The sequence below is a fragment of the Colius striatus genome, chromosome 2 (genome assembly GCF_028858725.1).
Source record: "Colius striatus isolate bColStr4 chromosome 2, bColStr4.1.hap1, whole genome shotgun sequence".
Taxonomy (NCBI): domain Eukaryota; kingdom Metazoa; phylum Chordata; class Aves; order Coliiformes; family Coliidae; genus Colius; species Colius striatus.
Genome location: NC_084760.1, coordinates 72256166 through 72274874, shown reverse-complemented (window position 1 = coordinate 72274874; position 18709 = coordinate 72256166). Strand labels below are relative to the sequence as shown.

At 36.9% G+C, this 18709-nt stretch overlaps 1 protein-coding gene across 1 annotated transcript in view; it reads right to left on the bottom strand.

The window, feature by feature from the left end:
- The window catches only part of WDR64 (WD repeat domain 64), a 72861-nt gene extending 54398 nt beyond the window's left edge, over positions 1–18463 (bottom strand). The window contains exons 1-5 of the mRNA XM_061989624.1: positions 18313–18463; positions 17475–17605; positions 9292–9394; positions 8696–8799; positions 5978–6007 (exon numbers count right to left, since the gene is read on the bottom strand). Of these exons, the coding sequence (XP_061845608.1) occupies positions 5978–6007; positions 8696–8799; positions 9292–9394; positions 17475–17605; positions 18313–18463 (519 nt within the window). The remainder of the gene's footprint in view (positions 1–5977; positions 6008–8695; positions 8800–9291; positions 9395–17474; positions 17606–18312) is intronic.
- Positions 18464–18709: the final 246 nt, after the last annotated feature.

Sequence of the window (18709 nt, the reverse complement as noted above, 5' to 3'; positions counted from 1 at the left end):
TATTTTCATTTAACCTCTGCCTCAAGGCCTGCTATCAAAGTCTATCCAGCAGCTTTCTTCTAAAGGAGTTACAGGTCACCTATGACATTCTGTGAAGTGTTGTCTTTTTCTTCTTACCCCATGTCTACCTGCAGTTAAAAAATCACTGAATATTTACTAGGTACTGGTATCTGGCACTGAGACTTTTAAGTTTTTCTTCCAGCTGAGATCAGAGCCCTTTCCATAGGTCAGAATAACTGAAAAGAGAAAGCTAGACTCTCTCTCACTGATGACAGAAACAGGTGCCAGGGATACTTTGCTCTTTTGAAAATCTGATATAGTCACAATGAATTTATTTTAGATTTTCATGTGCACAGAGAAATGACATTCAACCATTCACACCCAGGAAAAATGAGAAACATTTAACTTTCCACAACTAAGTAACTAAACTTTAAAAAGTTTAGTTAGCTTCTTAATTACATTGGTGTTGTGGTTTGGCTGAGGTAGCACAGCAGCACCATGACAGTCTCTCGCTCAGTGCCCCCATTCACCCCCACCCTCATTAGGATGGCAGAAGCCCCAGCGAAATGGGAGTAAAAAGATAAGCAAGGTTGTTGTGGATTGAGATAAGGGCAGGGAGGACTCACTGCCAATTATGGTTCTGGGCAAAACAGACTCGAGTACTCAGAGAGGAAAGTAGGAAAGTTTATTCTACAAGAAACAGAATGGAATAGAAAAGCAAAAATGGAATAGAAAGCAAAAAGGGTTTAGGATGATGAGAAAATTACAGTCAGCACTTTAAGATCTCCCTCCCCCATCCCTCCTTTCTTCCCGGGCCCAGCTCACTGCTCCCGATATCTCTACCTCCTCCCCCCTCAACGGCTCAGGGGGGCAGGGAGTGGGGGATGTGGTCAGTCTCTCACAGATGGGCTCTGCCGCTTCTGTCTTCTCAGATGAAGACAACTCCCGGCATTCTTCCCCTGCTCCAACACGAGGTTCCTCCCCCAGGACACAGTCCTTAATGAACTTCTCTGGAGTGGGTTGTTCCCAACAGCTGTGGCTTCTGCCGATACAGGGTCCCTCACACGGGATGCAGTCCCTGGTGAATATCTCTGGCATGGATTCTTCACCGCGGTTGCAGTTTCTGCAGTTACAGGGTCCCTCTCTCGGGACAAGGCCTCTTCTGGGCATAAGTTTAATGAGCTGCTTTGTCGTGGGTTCCTCCCCACAGTTACAGCTGTGGATATCGGTTCCCTTCCTTGGGACATGGCCTGCTCTGGCCATAGTGATACAGGGTCCCTCCTTCCGGACACGGCCTCTTCTGGCCATAGTTTTAAAGAAGAAAATCACTGCCCCTGGCCCGGGGTCTGCAGTGAAGTGGTTGGGTTCCCCCCACAGGACACAGCCTCCTCCAGCCATAGTCACTGTCCCTGGCTCGGGGCCTTTAATGAAGTGAATCGCTGTCCCTAATATGGGGTCATTATCAAAATGAGTCTCTACCGCCAATGCAGGGTCTTTAAAGAAATGAAAATAAATCTTGGCTTCACCAGTTCTCTCTGTAGAATGCAGGGGAGTCTCTGCTCCAGCACACCTCCTCCTCTCTTTCATCACTGACCTTGGAGTCTGCATGGTTGTTTCTCTCACTGTTCCTACTCCTTGCACCACCACCAGCCAGAAGAAAAAAAAGGGGCAGAAGAAGGAAAAAAGATGGGGGAAGATGGAGGAAGAAACCTCCTTTCTGGCTTCTTAAAAAGTGATTGTGGAGGTGTCTAATTGGCTCAGCCCCAGAAGTGGGTCTAGCTCAGAGCTGGGGAGAGTTGTGAGCAACTTCTTACAGAAGCCATCTTTACAGTCCTTCCCCCTTACCAGAAAAGGCTGTCATGTCAAACCATGACAACTGGAGTCTAAGTTAGTCCATATACTTACACTTTACAGAGCATGAATAGTCTCTGCTTCCCAGAAATTTACAAAATAACTTTGGTTCTAATTTTATTGGGCAATTCTAGGTATCAGTTTCTCAGTCGCTATTCTGCCCATGTAGCTAAGGATGCTGAGCCACCAAACAGTACATAAGCACGAGCTTCAGCTTCTCTCTCTCTCAGTTTCTGTGACTAGAAATCAGACTGTCAAAGGAGAACTTTGCAACAGTTAGTCCCTAGGCAAATGGAACAACAAACACATCCCCATGCATTGCTATGTAAAAGCAGCTTAATGCTTACCATGTTTTTAGGGAACATCATTCTTTCACAGGATTAATCACCTAAAGAAATAGCAGTACAAGGGAAACAAATATTGGAATAATAGCTGCCTTCTCCTTTGTTTTTTTCTCCAAATAGGAACAGCTCTATCCTCTAATTCATTGAGAGAAAGGTCTGCTTGCAGTTAACTAAACATTTAAAAACCAGTCAAGTATAATTCAGCTTGATCTTTCTTTCACAGTGAAGCATCCAAGCTATTGTATTGTAGATACTATTTCACTAAACAGGAAAGAAAAACTGTCAGAAATTGCAGCTTAAGAAGTATTAAACCCATTTGTGTTTTGAAGAATGAAAAAGAGTAAGTGTTCATGTGAAAAATTGTTTACAATATCTGTACAAAGGCTACATACATTACGTCTAATACACATCCAAATAAAACTATTTGTTATACACATTCAAATTTTCCTTAAAGCATCTGAACTACAATGAACTTTGAGTAAAAGCAGTAAACACATAGGTAGAGAAGCGATGAACACTCCCCAGGAAAATGTTGCCCAATACAGAATTTCTCTTGTAAGGTTGTCCTCTCTATAAAACATAAATATTTCTAATTAGTGATTGGCAGTCTAAAAATATGTCTGAAAAAATCAAGTTTCGACACACGACATGCAAATTGTATATGCCAGATGAAAACAAGAAATAGTAAAATGTATGCCAGATTTACCTTCTTCTTTCCTTTTTTGTTATTTATAGTTACAGTCATATTTGATAGTATAACAGCAAAGTAGAAAAAAGTGTGTTTATTGCACCAGTTTTGTAGGAGTTGTCAGTCAGGGAAAGATTCAGCACAGAGAAACCAAAGTTTCCTGGCACAGGCAGCAATAGAATTGTTTTCATTTATATAAATGAATCACTCTCACCCTAAGACAGAAGGTACTACTTTTGTCTTTAATAATTACAGCAAAACTACATAAACTACACCAAAGACCAGTGGATATTAAGGCCTGGAAAGACCACTATAATAACCAAGTTTCACTTTCTGCATAGTGCGCTCTAGAAAACATCCACTGAGAAGTTCAGAACCTAACAGAGATTGTTGAAGTTAGTTAGCATGCATTCAATGCCAATTCGTGTTCAAGAACCTAAGCATCTGGAATAAACAGGCTATGTATGCAGCAGAGTATGCTTCTCTACCCTTAAGAGCCAAAATGAAAGTTCTTGACTAAAATAGGCTACTAGTGTGGCTTAAGACTACTTAGAAACTAATTGTATGAAAGTGTTGAAGACAGCACTGAACAAATTAGTAATTCATTTGATACACTGAAAAGCAACTGATTAGAAGAGAACATTCTGCTGGGGACTATAAGCAAAACATGTTGCCCAGATCCAGCTCTAGAGCAAAAGCTGTAAGAATTTGTCTTCTTAGCACAGTCATACTTGACAAATCAGGCATCTGCATCATATCAATCTTTTCATTTTTTTTTTCCATCCTGTCACTCAAGGGCTCTATCTTCACTACAATACAGTTTCTTTTTCATCTAGTCTGGCTTATCTACTGGGTTTGTATACTTTCCTATGCAATATTTAACAAACATTTCATTTCCATTCTCCAAGAGAAGTGAGTTGTTCACTACCAGTATTCCCATCATCATTCAAAGATGATTCTATGCTGACTACTATATTTGGGACATGTCAGCTTAACAATTGTTAATCCATGCAATGTAGTGTTTTTTAATCATAAGGTATTATTCATAGTTGTACAGTATAATCATTTAGTGCTGCAGTCTTCAACTAGTACAGTTCATTTGATCTCTAATAAGCAAATGGTGAGTGATGTTTTACACATCTTTCAAAATTGACCTTTGATTTTTAATAAGTGTTTAGATAAAAGCTTTTAAAACACAAAGATTCAGTTTTAATAAGCATGCTTTAATATAGAAAAAACTCTGACTCAATTCTAGAGACATATCTCTCAAAGAATCCCTAAGTAAATAAATTTAATAGCATCAGACATTTCAATTGTTGGGAAAGCAGAATTTATTATTTAAAAAAAAACAAACCAGAATTTTATTTCACTGCAATTTAGGGTAAAGATATAGAATTATATAGAATAATAATTTTAGATAGATCACCTACTCTCTAAGACAAGGCAGAACATGAAGAAGAGGGCCATTTTTAACTAGACCACCTGAAAATGTCATAACTCTGATAACAAAAAAGTTAATATAACAACAATAAAAGTAAAAAGACATCACCAAATACCATTAAATCTGTCAGACATAACCCAGAGGCATTCCATAGGGTTGTGGTCATGGGTTTCTTTTTCTCTGCACTAACCTTCAGCTTCCTAGTCAATTCAATATCCCTGGAAAGCCAAAGATTTCCCTCCTGAAAGAAAACACTCTATGCTACAAACTGCCATACTTAGCAGTAGGGATTCCAACCCAGCAGCAGTATCTCCAGTTATCCCTCATCTCAAAGAGGAATTAAAACCATTTCTAACCTTCCTTTCCCTACAGAAGGCTGAAAAAGTGGAAACCTCGCAGCTGGGAAAGGATGGGAGACTGGCATGTAACAACAGATCAGGCTAGGCCACACAGTCCAGAGCTCAACAGAAGTGCGTGCTCACAGATACTCAACAGAGTTATAGATAGATACTAAAATTAACAGGTTTGATATTTGATTTGTCTGGACTCACAATCCTACCAATGATGGTGTTATACCATAATATTGACAGTTAGCATTACATTAAATATATCCTTGTTTTGTACTTCTTATCTCAGAGGTGTCCTTCAACAGTCTGCCATGGCTGCCAAGTATTGCCTTACGGACAACAGCAGAAAGACTTCCACATCCACTGAGGAATTATTCTAACAGTATTATTTGGTGCTCAGAGGGGAAAAGGACCCTGCAATCACATGCTGGCCAATGTAGCATCAAGCTGGTGCTCTGGGTTCTTCAAGCTGCTTCTCCTTGACATCTCCAGAGGCAAGCACCAAACATTGTTCTGATCTTACCTTTGCATATTTGGACTAGGGAAGTTATTCCTACAAGCAAAGTAGGAACAAACTACTAAAATCCACTTCTGTAACCAGCTGTAGGAGAAGTTCTAAGCTGATTCTAGTCAAAGTGTCCAAAAGTTGATATGTCCCAATAATGTTTCTTGCAGTTTATCAGATTAGGTTGCAGTAAATTAAAGGCAACCCAGGCCTAGAAATGTTTTCAGTGTTTGAGTAGTAGGGCCTGTGCTCTGGAGTAGTTCTATTGCATTTTAGAACATCTACCATATGTGAAAGATAATCAACAAAACGTATTGCTCCCTGGCACAAAATACCTATATGGACTTTGAAGGCAAGGGGTCATGTCTCTTTGTTAAGACTGATGGCAGTTCTCTTATCTGCAGGTCATCTAAAGGAAGTTCACTACTTAAAATCTACAATGATACTCCAGGGTAAAAATGTGCTTTTAAAGTATATACTGTGTAGTCAACCAGTCTACCTAGCAAGAAACAGAACTGGTTTTCACTAACAAACCTGTAATTTTTCTTATTTAAATTTTACACGAATAATTGAAGTGTTGGATCTTAGAAGAAAAAAAATCTGGAAAGGTAATGGGTAAAGGACACTTTGGTAGAAAAAGCAGCATTTATGTGAGGTTTCTTTTTATCAGGGGAAAGAAATTAAGTTATTAAATTGTTTCTTTAACTGAAAGGAATATATGTTCAGTTTCTAATTATTTCACTTTAGTACCTGCTGATTTTTAATTAAAATTGTTTAACAAAAGGAGAAAAATGAACTTACTTCAACACTGGTTGTCGCCAGAACCCTCATCTGCAAAAAACAAAAATATGTTGTCATATTAACAAGTTAGCAAATAAATTAAAAGTCTGAACACAATCAGGTGTCCTGTACAGAGGAAGAACAGAACAATAATAATCAACAGAAAGAGTTTGTGGTTAAGGTCTTCTGAGAACAAACTTTAAGCTATTTACTGTTTGTTCTCCTATATATGATGATACATATATTTCTTTCATAGTTGTTTCATATTTTGTTTATTGGCTTGTTTTTCTGAATTGAGATGTTGGAGGGAGAAAAATCAGTAAAAAAAATACCCATTTTTTTACAGTGGAGGACAGATCAGATGTTCTTCTGATGGAATCATGCTTCTAATGTTCCTTCTAATGTTCCTAGAACAGCTTCAACTCCTGCAGCAGGTAGGATGTGCCATACCAAGCTAATGTTGGCCTCAATGATATGTCAACTAGTGCCAGAACAATATCTAATAAAAACTCCTCATCTAAATTTAACCTGACTCCAAGGAGATAACACAACCATTAAATTGATCTTATTAACATGATCATATTAACATTTATACATATCTAAAGGGTGAGTGTCAGGAGGTTGGGACATCCCTCTTTTCTATAGTAGATAGTAACAGGACAAGTGGTAATGGGATGAAGCTGGAACACAAAAAGTTCCACTTAAACATAAGAAAAAACTATTTCACCGTGAGAGTGGCAGAGCAGTGGAACAGGCTGCCCAGGGGGGTTGTGGAGTCTCCTTCCTTGGAGGTCTTCAAGACCCGCCTGGACACGTTCCTATGCAACCTGATCTAGGTGGCCCTGCTTCTGCAGGGGGGTTGGACTCTCTCTAGTGGTCCCTTCCAACCCCTACAATTCTATGATTATATGATTCTGTGATTAAAGTTAGATTTGCTTTCCAAAGAGCTAAGAGAATAATACTAAGCCGACCTTGTGGAAAGCTTGGTTTCATGGAACATCAATTTACACGGGGTTGAATGAATAGAATATGGCCCTGTCTCTTCCTCTACATGTATTTTTCTCACTAGTCAAATGCCTCAGAAGCGGCACAGTTAAAATCTGTATATTAGATTTAATAACTGTATCTGACCAAATATTATTCATTCATGTACATGGAACACACTGACTGCTGTGTGAACATCATCTGTTTAATAAATTTAAAATGGAACAATTGTACGAAAACTAGCTTTTCTGTCTAATTGTCAATGCACTGCTCATGAAGAGTGATGCTGTTCATGAACAAGCGTCTTCATATTGCCTCACCAATACACTGCAAAGCCAAACTACACAAAACAACTCACTAGCTGAGATTTTAAGGCCAGATCTCTTTAAGTCTTTGAGAGAAGAAGAATAATGCAAATTTGACAACTCTGTATTTGCCTTTGCGATGTGAAGTCATCTTCTAGCAACAGGACTCAAATAAATGCAGTGCTAATGAACTAGAGATTTCTCTTGCTTGCATCAAGATATATCAGAGCAATTCTTAGGAAGTCAAAAGTCATTTGTTCAGATCAATTGAGATCAGAAATCATATGAGTAAATGTCTACCGTCATAATGCCTTAGCTATTTTCAGAAGACACGGTTTTGTAAGTGGGATTTGAGGTCTCTAATTCACTGTGTTATGTAGCTGGGTGTAAAATCATCTACACAGCAGTCACTGATGTCAGAGTGACATCAGTCCAGCCTATGAGAAGGCAGCAATTCAAGCTGAAAATCTCATGGGGAGGTGAGGGGGGGGAAAAACACTATTTTTAACAGTACACTTTGTGGAATTATTTTTCATAGGTACATAAGAGGTATAATGCTATGGAGGAGAGAGAAACAGTTTTCAAATAAATTATTTCAGTATTTACCAAAACTGCAGCACTGCTTTATCACTGTCTAATCATCCACAGGAGTCCTTTCTTGCTTTACATACTCCTGTCATAACCATTATGCATTAATTACCTAAAATCCCTGGAAAGCTTTAACATATTGTTTGAAAAAAAATTATTAAACTGGTTGATTTAAAATCATGCAAACGTGAACTGCCAACAAGCATAGCTGTCTGATGTATCTCATAGCATCTGGAAGTGCACACCTCTAAATTGTAGTACAATACTCTGGGTGACTCATTCGCAAATTCTAATTTTTCAGCCTGAACTTGTACTTAAAGTGGCATGGATCTCCTTAAGTTTGCTGGTAAGGGGAGTAACTGTGAAGCGGTGTCATGCAGTCAGAAAACTCATGACTCTCAAGTTCCTAGATGTTGCTGTACTGAATAACTCTTCTTTGGAAAAAACTGATAAATGTTTCTGTCCATTCTAGATATTCTTAGTAGATGTAGATAATAGTTATTTCTATGAAATTCTCTGGTTTCCACTGTATGTGCAAAAGTTAAGTCCAATAGCATATTTTGTTCTAAGGAAAGCTTTTTCTAGAAAGAAATGCAGGTTATTTTCTATTAAACTAACTCCTTTTAATAATGTCTTTTATGAATCATCTCTACTTTCTATCAACTTCCATGGACTGTTCAGTGGGTTTCTAATTGAAAATAACAATCCTACTGCATTTTAAAAAATGAAGAAAAAAGTTAACTTTAATTAAAAAAAATATCTGGCTTCTTTTGATGGGTAAGTTTGCATGCTAGATCACAGTTCACTCAGTTCCCACATATACTGCTTAATGGAATAATAAAAAAGTTTGAGTCGGAATTACCTGTTTGTTAAAAATTGTTAGCACTCCTTTCTGAGAAGATGTTACTGTGAAATCCAAATCGGGCACCTTTACTATACCCGTAATCACATCTTGTTTCTTGGCAACTGTCAATGAGAAAATATTACTCTTCATCTTACAGACACAGAAAATCTAAATAAACAGGACCATAATATCAAGAATATTTCCTCTTCCTGAAATGCATATTGGCACCAACTCCAGGGCAGTAATATATTATATAATAGATAATTCTATGCTTGATTTAAATAATATTGTTGCATTTTTTAATATCATTAATGCATTATGGGCATACTGGTTCATTCTACATTACTTAAAAAACACAGAAAGGCAAATAATATCTTCAAAAATAAATAGCCCAAGAAGATAAACTCATAACTTAAAAAAATATTAGGAAACTGGAGAATTGGGCAAGGCAGCAGAGGACTTTTCAGATGCAAAGAGTTTATTTAAAAATTGTATATTCTGGAACATATATGAAGAAGCAGTACACAATGAGCAAAGACCTACGATCACATCACTGTAGTTTCAATAAAGTGTGCAACAGATGACATTAAAAAAAATTAGCTTTGGAGAGTCACCTGCATGAGTGATCTGCTCTTTCTCAGATACAAGGAAAATCATGTTTTCTTCTTTCAGCTGGGAAGACATGGCATCATTTTCTCCTATGAAACAGCCAAAAATCTAAACAAAACAAAATAGAACCAACCAAGCAATATATAACAAATCTACTTCTAGAATACAAGTTTATAAGTACAAAGTCAAATAATTATCTCACATTTTAATAATTTAATCTCTTGAATAAGTTTCCCAGTGTTCTTTGCCGTAATCATTAGCTGTCAGTATGACTTTAGATTGCTGAGATCTGCTACTCAGGTAACATCTTTCTTCAGTGCTTTGAAAGAAACTAGCATAGGCATAGACTAAAAAATATCTAATTGATAAAGCTATTAGTACAGCATTACCTTGCAATAATTGTTTGCAAATAACCATCTTCAATTTTCTTTTTCCCCTTTTACCTACTTGTGTTAGCTCAGCTAGAAGAAAAAACAGTAAAAGGCAGACAAAAATCTTTTCAAAGATATTCAAAGTAGCATAATGATTTAGTCTACAGAGAAGAGCTCTTCCATAAAAATATGTAGCTTCCCAAAAATATTTTTGCATGAAAATATTTGAATATAGAGTACATTTTTAAAAAATCTTTTTCAGCCATCCCCCTAACCCTGGTAATGTTCTGCTTGTATTTATCATGATGGAGATCCCCATGCCAGATATTCAGGTAAGTAGCTCATTTCTGTTCCAGGGTGTGACAATACTTCATTTGAAATGTTCTTCAAACCTCAAGCTCTGTACCCAAGAGTAAGTTAGTTTTTTCTCAGGAAATGTGTTCAGACCCACTCATCTGTACAGATTTTTTAATCTCCTTTCTCATATTATGGACATAATATATATACTCACTTTCTCTCGCAAGTTCTAAAAGCAATGGCCCTTTGGATGCAAGTCAAAACTTGGATTTTACTAGTTCAATATTTTTCATGTTATACAACAGAACTCATATTTTTCTTGAGAGATTCAGATGTACATCTTGCAAAAAACCTCAATCTTACAAAACATTACTCTTCATCTTTCACTTCACAGCCCCCTCCTTACCATGCACGCAATTATTATCTATCACACATCATCAGTCAATATATCATCTCTGTATTATAGCCTTTCACATTCTTTTTTCTAGTTTCTTGTAATATCACCTTGTCTCGCCACCCTGCATCCAAACAAGATACGGGATTTAGGATCCTAAATTCCAGATGTATGTTTCTTCTGCAAAGTCATAATACCATAATCTTCACAATACCCTGCCTCAATCAAAAGGAAGTAATACTAGCAATTCATACATACAGACTGTTTTCCATGTTATAGCATTTTCATAGTTGATTCTCACTGTTTTAAGTACCATCTGAATCCCACAATTGGTTAGTAGTAAACGGAAGTGTTCTGAAAGAATTAGTGTGGCTAGAAGATTATAATGGAGTGTTTCCCCCAAAAATCAAGCATATGTTTTTTCTACTATCATCAATTAACATTCTTGTAGCTGGTTTCCACCTATAACACATATAAAGGCAATGTTACAGAACCACAAAGTCATAAGTTTGAAAAGGAGTTCTTGGGATTATTTAGTTCAATTTCCCTGTTCAAAGAGGTCACCAGTGGTGTTCCCCATGGCTCAGTGTGGAAAAAGAGTGTTAATTAACCCACGAGTGTTAATTGACAGCCAGTTGAACGGGAGCTGAACATGAGCCAGCAGTGTGCCCATCTGGCCAAGAGGGCCAATGGCATCCTGGCTTGTATCAGGAACAGGAGGACCAAGGAGGTGATTGACCCTTTGTACTTGGTGCTGGTGAAGCCACACCTCAAATACTGTGTTTGGTTCTGGGTCCCTCACTACAAGAATGACATGGAGCTGCTGGAGGATGTCCAGAGATGAGCAACAAAGCTGGTGAAGGGAGCTAGGAATGTTTAGTCTAGAGAAGAGGAGGCTGAGAGGAGACATGATCACTCTCTACAACTACATGAAGGTGGGTGTCAGTCTCTTCTCTCCAGTAACAAATACTAAAACACAAGGAAATGGATTTAAGTTATGCCAGAGGAGGTTTAGATTGGACATCAGGAGGAACCTATTCACTGAGAGGATTATTATGCATTGGCTGTCCAGGGAGGTGGTGGAGTTACCATCCCTAAAGATATTCAAGAGATGCATAGATGAAGTACTGAGGGATAGGGTTTAGTGATGGGCTAGGCAGTGTGAGGTGACTGGTTGGACTGAATGAACTTGAAGGTGTTTTCCAACTGTAACGATTCTATAGTTTTTTTCATTGTCCCTTTGTAAATCCACGCTGACTACTCTTGATCACCTTCTTGTCCTACATATACTTTGAAAATGGTTTCCATAATCAGTTGCTTCACCATCTTCAACAAGAATTAAGGCAAGACTAGTTGTCCTGTACTTCCATAAGTCCTCTCACTCTCATTGAGGACAGTTGTGACATTTTGCTCTCTTATTTTCCAGGCAGTTGAGAACAGGCATTTCACCTTTCTGAGGACTAAAGGTTTGGTGGGAGGACCTTTTCTTTGATGGTAGACTGACTTAATATCAGGTATCCCAACAGGATACCAGACACAGTGGCTGCCCTAAAGCCAACAGAGGTGTAATTCTCAATGAGACACTTGGATGTGTCCTGTCATGTAGACATGAGGTGGTACCACATCTGATCTTTTGCTTCTGCCCAGCAGGCAGAACACTGCCCAAAGAAAGTGCATCTTAAAAATCCCTTACAGCTCTATTAATAGCTTCTGCTGACTTCAACATGGAGACAAGCAAGCCCCACGACACAGTCTAACAGAGCATAGAAGAGGGAGCAAAACGCAACTTACACATATTTCACTTGTTTGCCACTAAAAAAATAGAGCTTTCAAAGTGGCATCTACAAAGAGATGTAGAGGTCAACTTCCTAAGTCGTTTATAAATGGTAGCTGTTAGACTGTTCTGGATAGATCTTTTAAATTTTGAATTCAGTAAAAGACTAAAGGCAGATCCTAATTTAAATAAAGATCAGATTTTACAGTAATTTAATGTGTTTTTTTAATTAAAAATGTCCTTTAAATTTGGGTATACTGTTGTGGAGATTGTTGGAAACCTGGGAAACCTTGGAACATGGAGGAAGCTGAAAAAGAGAAACATAAGGAAGATAAAATAATAGGAACACACAGACAAGGCCAATATCTTTTAGGTCACAGAAATACATTTGGAAGATTTTGTCAAGCTAAAGAGAGGCCAGATATGGAGAGGTAAACTTGAAAAAACTGGATCTGTTGAGAGTAAGAAGAGAAGAACAAAGAAAGGGTCGGCAACAGAGTTCTGGAAAACGAGGGCAGGAGGAGAGAGAGAAAGAGACGATAAAAGAGAAATATGAAAGGAACAGTAAAGACTGAGGGCATGTTCAGCAGTTCCAAATGCAGCAGAGGAACTTGGAAGAATAGGGATGAAATCCAGTCTTTTTTTGAAAAAAATTATTAGAAAACTGGAGCACAGACAGCAGAAATCATGATGACTATTTCAGGTGTTGCAGAAAGTAACTGTTATCAATGACACACTTTAAAAAATAACTGTCAAATAGGAAGCTGTAGCAAGATCACGGCTACTTACATTGTTCACAGAGGGTTATTAATGATATGTCCAAGTTGCAGTTTATAAATGTGATTCATTAAATACAACTAGTAGGTTAATGAACATTAATTATAAGAAGGAATGTATCAGGTAAGAGACACATCTGTCTCACCATCTCTCACACAACATCTGGTCTCAACCAGCATACAAAGAATACTTTCCAGTCTTAAAAGGTAAATTACCATTTCGGTACAATTTTCAAGCATGTAAAGGAGTAGAATTGACTCAGGGCTTGGTGGGTTTTTTTATGTGTTTGTTTTTCGTTTTTTGAAAAGTTTCACTTAAAAGGAATGAAAACACTAAGGGAGATGAGAAAAAAAGGTGAAATTCAGGCTGATCAAGAGTAAAATAGAGTATTAAAAAAAAAGAAAAAAGAAAAGAAGGAGTTAAGGATACAAGTGGAGGAACAAAAGCATTTATGATCCTAACCTGTATGAAAATGTGTACATCTTTGAATGTGATGAGGTAAAAAAGTCAGCAGGAGCCTTTAGAGATGTAGTACAGCTACATTTATAATTTTGTGGCATTTTTAGAAGAATTAAAAACACTGGCTGCATCCCTGACATTAGTAACTCTCCTGGACTACTTGAACCATTTTGAAACAAAGAAATAACAAATATTTATATTTCACTCCCTACAGCACTCAATATAGTCACACTGATATCCATCTCCTACGTGAAATGCATGCTATGAGATGCTGTAGATTCATTGAATATCACACTCTTCTGTTTTCAAGAAAGGTTAATACAAAGGCCATTTTAAAAGACTGTCATCAGTCAGCTCACACTTGGTAAAATTTGAGGAATGCTCATAGAAAAGATTTTGGGGAATTTTATCCCAGGCAAATCCCACACACATTTCATAAAGGAACTAAATGGGCTTAATGTCTTTTATTATACCCCATACTGTGCTTGCTTGTGTGATTATGTAACCAAGGTAATTAGTCTGATTGCACTGGAAACTCAAGAAATGTTTTGGAGTAAAAAATACTCACTCCGGTAAATTTCTCTTATGAACTAACAAGCCTGAACATGATTTGCTGCAGTTTTGCTTCCTGAAACAAAAGGCTGTCAGTCTGACAGTCACCATGAATTCAGAAGTACTTTCCTGGTTACTGCTTCATACCCATAGGGCATATCTTACTCTATATAGAATATGTGTCTTGCATGCCACATCTACAGAAGATATTATGTCACTTCTCCCCAGTCCCATACAAAAAGCAGTAACAAGTTTGAAATGAGGTAGAGAATTTTAGGTAGTACAAGAATTTGACTAGTACAGTAATCATGCAGTACTTCATGTCTGATGGCAGCTAGCCATTTCAAGATCTTAGCTTCTATACCATGTACCAGCAAATCCAGAAACGTCTTACTTTCCCCTATTTTTAGAGAGTTTCAAATAAACGCTCAACAAAGTCAGGATATTTAAGTATCCTCAAGTTGAAAGAGATAGGAAGGAAGGAAGGAAGGAAGGAAGGAAGGAAGGAAGGAAGGAAGGAAGGAAGGAAGGAAGGAAGGAAGGAAGGAAGATATGCAAGTAAGAGATGTGCAAAGATAAGAGATTTTAAATTTACTTCTCACAAGGTGAATTTAATAACAGAGGAATTAAATACAGCCTAAAGCTCTATCTGTTAAAGTAGGCTTTAACAAGCAAATTCACTAGAAGGCATTTACATAGAATCATAGAATGGTAGGAGTTGGAAGGGCCCTTTAGAGATCATCTAGTCCAACCGCCCTGCAGAAGCAGGTTCACCTAGATCAGGTTGCATACGAACATGTCCATGACATTTGATGTCCTATACAACAACTATTTCACAGATTTCCCCCAGGCCCTTCTTGAAGAAAATCTTTAATGTGTGACATAAGCAAAATTTCTGAGTAATGTGACCTTGTAAGTAAAAACAATGTTAAGAGAGGTATTAAGCAGAAATGTTCCTATAGGGAACCTCATTAAATTGAAAGGACTGAACACACTATTTGGAGCATGGTATTAAGGAACTACTTGATAGCAATTGATAACATGTAAAGAACAAGATGCTGTTTATCTTTAAGGTTCAAATAATAATGTGAAGTTCCAGTGTAATAAAAAATGAAAATATGTGAATGAATTTATAGTTCATGCCACTTGTTAATACTTTGCCTTACAGTTTTAAGTCCAGAAAAGACTTAAAAAAGACCTGTGGAAATTTACCATGTGCTGGGAGTTATGTCCCATCTGTATAACTCTGTCTTCAGGTGAAAAACAAACACAAAATCTTGTAGTAACATATGATGTTGGATGCTCTTGATACAGATTGGCTTTAACAATGCAAAATCAGTACTTTTAATAGAAAAGTTACTTTAAACACTGTCCATAGGAAACACCTTATTAAATGATACTTTTCAAGAAAAAGTATTCATAATTATAATATATGCCAAAAAAAGACCTACCAAAAAAAAAAAGAAACCACATAAGGTTCTTTTCCACAAAATATGTAAAACTATGGATGCTATGCAAGTATCCTTTTTATGTGGGTCCAGAAGAAATTTACAATTTTAGTATCCCATCAAGGGATACTAAACATAAAGAACAGTTACAACTCTGGCACAGGAAATCCTTAAGCTATGTGTAGACAGAAGCTAAGAGGGGTAAACAAGATCTACTGTTTCAGTTACCTCATTCTTATATGGATTTTACAAAGATTTGCTGTTTACCAGTATTTGAGATATAAAAATAGATTACAGGAATATCATCCATCTACAGACTCAAATAATACATACAGAAATCTCTGGTTAAAAAATTCTCTACTAAAATGCTACCATACTTCTAATGTTTCATGTTTAAAGTAAAGGCCAGAATTACCCCTGTGAAAAGGGAAAGAGGAAGAAGAGGAGGTAAAGAGAGAAAAGAAAGGAAAGAGAAGGAAGAGAGGAAGCATTTCTGATGGTTTAACTAAAGATAGACTTATCCTCAGAGCACAAACTGCATACTGTAGTCATATGAGATTTGCATTTTATAGAGAAGCCTGAGGCCAGTGTGTATCAGTGAAGTAGTTCATGAGAAGACCTGGACATACTCAGACTCCATGCTCCAGATCCTGCTACCTTGTCAGGAATCTAGCATATGAAATTTTGTTTGAGGATAAGGAGTTCTGGTAGACAACTCAGTGGTCTTTCACAAAACAAGTAGAGAAAATGTTTTTATTTAGTTAGGTCATGCTTCAACATATACTCATGGATATCCTCATAATAGCCTCAAGGAGCTTGGCAGAGAGAGGAGAGAAGCCAATTTCTCTAACTCATGTAAACTAGCAGAGCATAATTAAGGTTTTAATATGAATTTTGATTTGCAAGTTCAGTTGATATACCAATTGGATAGGGGTAGAAAAAAAGAAGTTGCCTTAAAATTAAAAATGCATCCTACTCAGGCTCTATTTAATTCATTCTAAGTAACCTTTCTTATCAGATGTCCAATAGCATGTCTATATAAGTACAAAGTTGAAAAGAATGGAATAAGAAAAATCATACATATTTAGAATAATAAAAAAGTCATGCTTGCTGAAACCACTGGACTGATTTTGTAAGGAGGACGATATGAAAAAACCTTGCTCTTAAGAATCAAATAGAATTAGCAACATGTGTTAAACTGTTTTGTGTGTTATATTTATATGCCTGAAATTATCCAGAGATAGTCAGCAGAAAATCCAGCTCAACAACTCTCAGAAAAAAGCTTGTAGAGACAACACTGTCATTTGCAAAACACTCACCCGTTTACTCACATGAAAAAGAGGGAGAAGCAGGACTCAGAAAAGGTCTTCCATACTTGGCCTGAAAAGATGGCCTGAAAGAATCCGTCCTTACCCTAGTAAGATAGGCTAGGGATGTCTCTAGGGATTATGTTCATATTCACAATTTCCACCTACACTGAATATTCATCTTCTGATGCTCAAGCTTCACATTCCAGATTTTGGTACTAGGATCATAGGATTTTTCTTACTTAAACAAAAATCATAGTAGCATAGGGCACAGAGTAACACAAGCTAGAAAGAGTTAAATTTTTACAATGTTACACACTTCTTCAGCTCTCAAGGCACCTACCAGAATACATATCATCACTCAAATTTCCCAAGACAAATTCCAAAGACAGACTTTATCCTCCCATCTTCAAACGTCTTCCCTGGAAACTTGAATTTAATGAAAAAATGGAAACATGCAAGTTTCTAAATTGCTCACTATCAAAATAAACATGGATTTTCTTTCTTTCTCAGCTTGTTAAAATTAAATGTCATTTCTTGTAAGTTACTCTAAACCAGTTCTTCAATTTTGTTTTTGTCCAGGTCAACCAAAACAATATATTTCATTTTCTAGCTTCAAAGGCATATCTGTTTTCCAAATTTTTATTTTTATTTTTATTTTTTTAGAAAATGAATGGCAGCAAAGATAAATGAGAATGCCTTGTTATACCATGGAGCTCCATGAACAACGGACTCATGAACAACACACAACCAACAGCTAAATACTCTAATTAGTTGCATATATTTTATAAAGTTTTAGAAATCCTTACCTCACACCATTCTGTTCTTGCATCAAGGTTGTTGCTAATCTTTCTGAAAAAGGCCTTAACATTATGATCCTTAACTTCTGGACCAAAAAGTGTCTTTGTGGTTGCATAGAACTTGTCATAGTCTATCTCATCTGCATGGGAGGAACAGTAACCAGAGAGTTAAACCAGCAAGCTACAGCTTCCTTCCTTATCCCCCTTATCTCCTGTTTTGTTTCTCCTTCAGTATCAATTGCATGCAAGTTATAGCTCCTCACACTATATTCACAAACATATTTTGGGAAAAAAAAAAAAGGAAAAAGTTCAGGTTTAAAGTTCAATCTTTTCAAAACTACCTGATTTACAATGCATGAAAGGAAACAGACAGATAAAATAATAGGTGAAGAATTCTCACCTTTTCTCCCATTACTTTCATACCATGATTCTAGCTTGTTGATTTGAACCTGAATGGTGTCTGGGATTAAGATTATCCATTCATGTAACAATAGCCACTTGCATTGAGAAAAGTAAAACTTTGCCCTCATTATTTACAATTAAGCAACTGGATTTCCAGAATTAATTTGATTTATCCTTTTACAGATCACTAGAAACATTGCATTGTGCTAACTTGTATATGTGGCAACTCCATCAATCATGCTTTCTAAGCAATCATCATGACATTATAACTTGACCAGAAGTCCTAACAAAAGAAAAGCACCCTCATTGTGCAATCTGCCTATTTCCTGTGAAAATCAAGATATCACAGTTTGAATAATAATTTGAGGTCTTTTTTGTAGTCTTGTTTAGATGACATCTCTTCATACAAAAATTATACTTTTCCATCAGAAAGAGTATCTCTTACCATCATCTTTAATAGACAAGCTTAATCTTTCCTTTCTCTTCTGGATTACAGTTTTTTCAGTTAGTTTCTGGAACTGCTTCAAAGCATTCTTGAAATTCAGCAATTCAAGTCCAGAGCAACTCTCCATATCACAATCTCTCTTTTCAGACATCCTTTTTTTAACAGAGGATAAGTTCAGAGGGAGAGCTCTTGTTACAGCCTGGTCCAAGCCTTGTTTTGGTCCTTAAATCTTAAATTCCCACATGAATTCATATGAGATGCAGCTGTAAGAAAGGTATAACAAGCACTACATAACAAAAAAAGAAGTGACTCCAACTTAGCATCTCAAGCTGGCAAACATAGTAGTAAACTGTTGATGTCATAACCCTCCATTACATCACAGAATCTTACTCGCTGA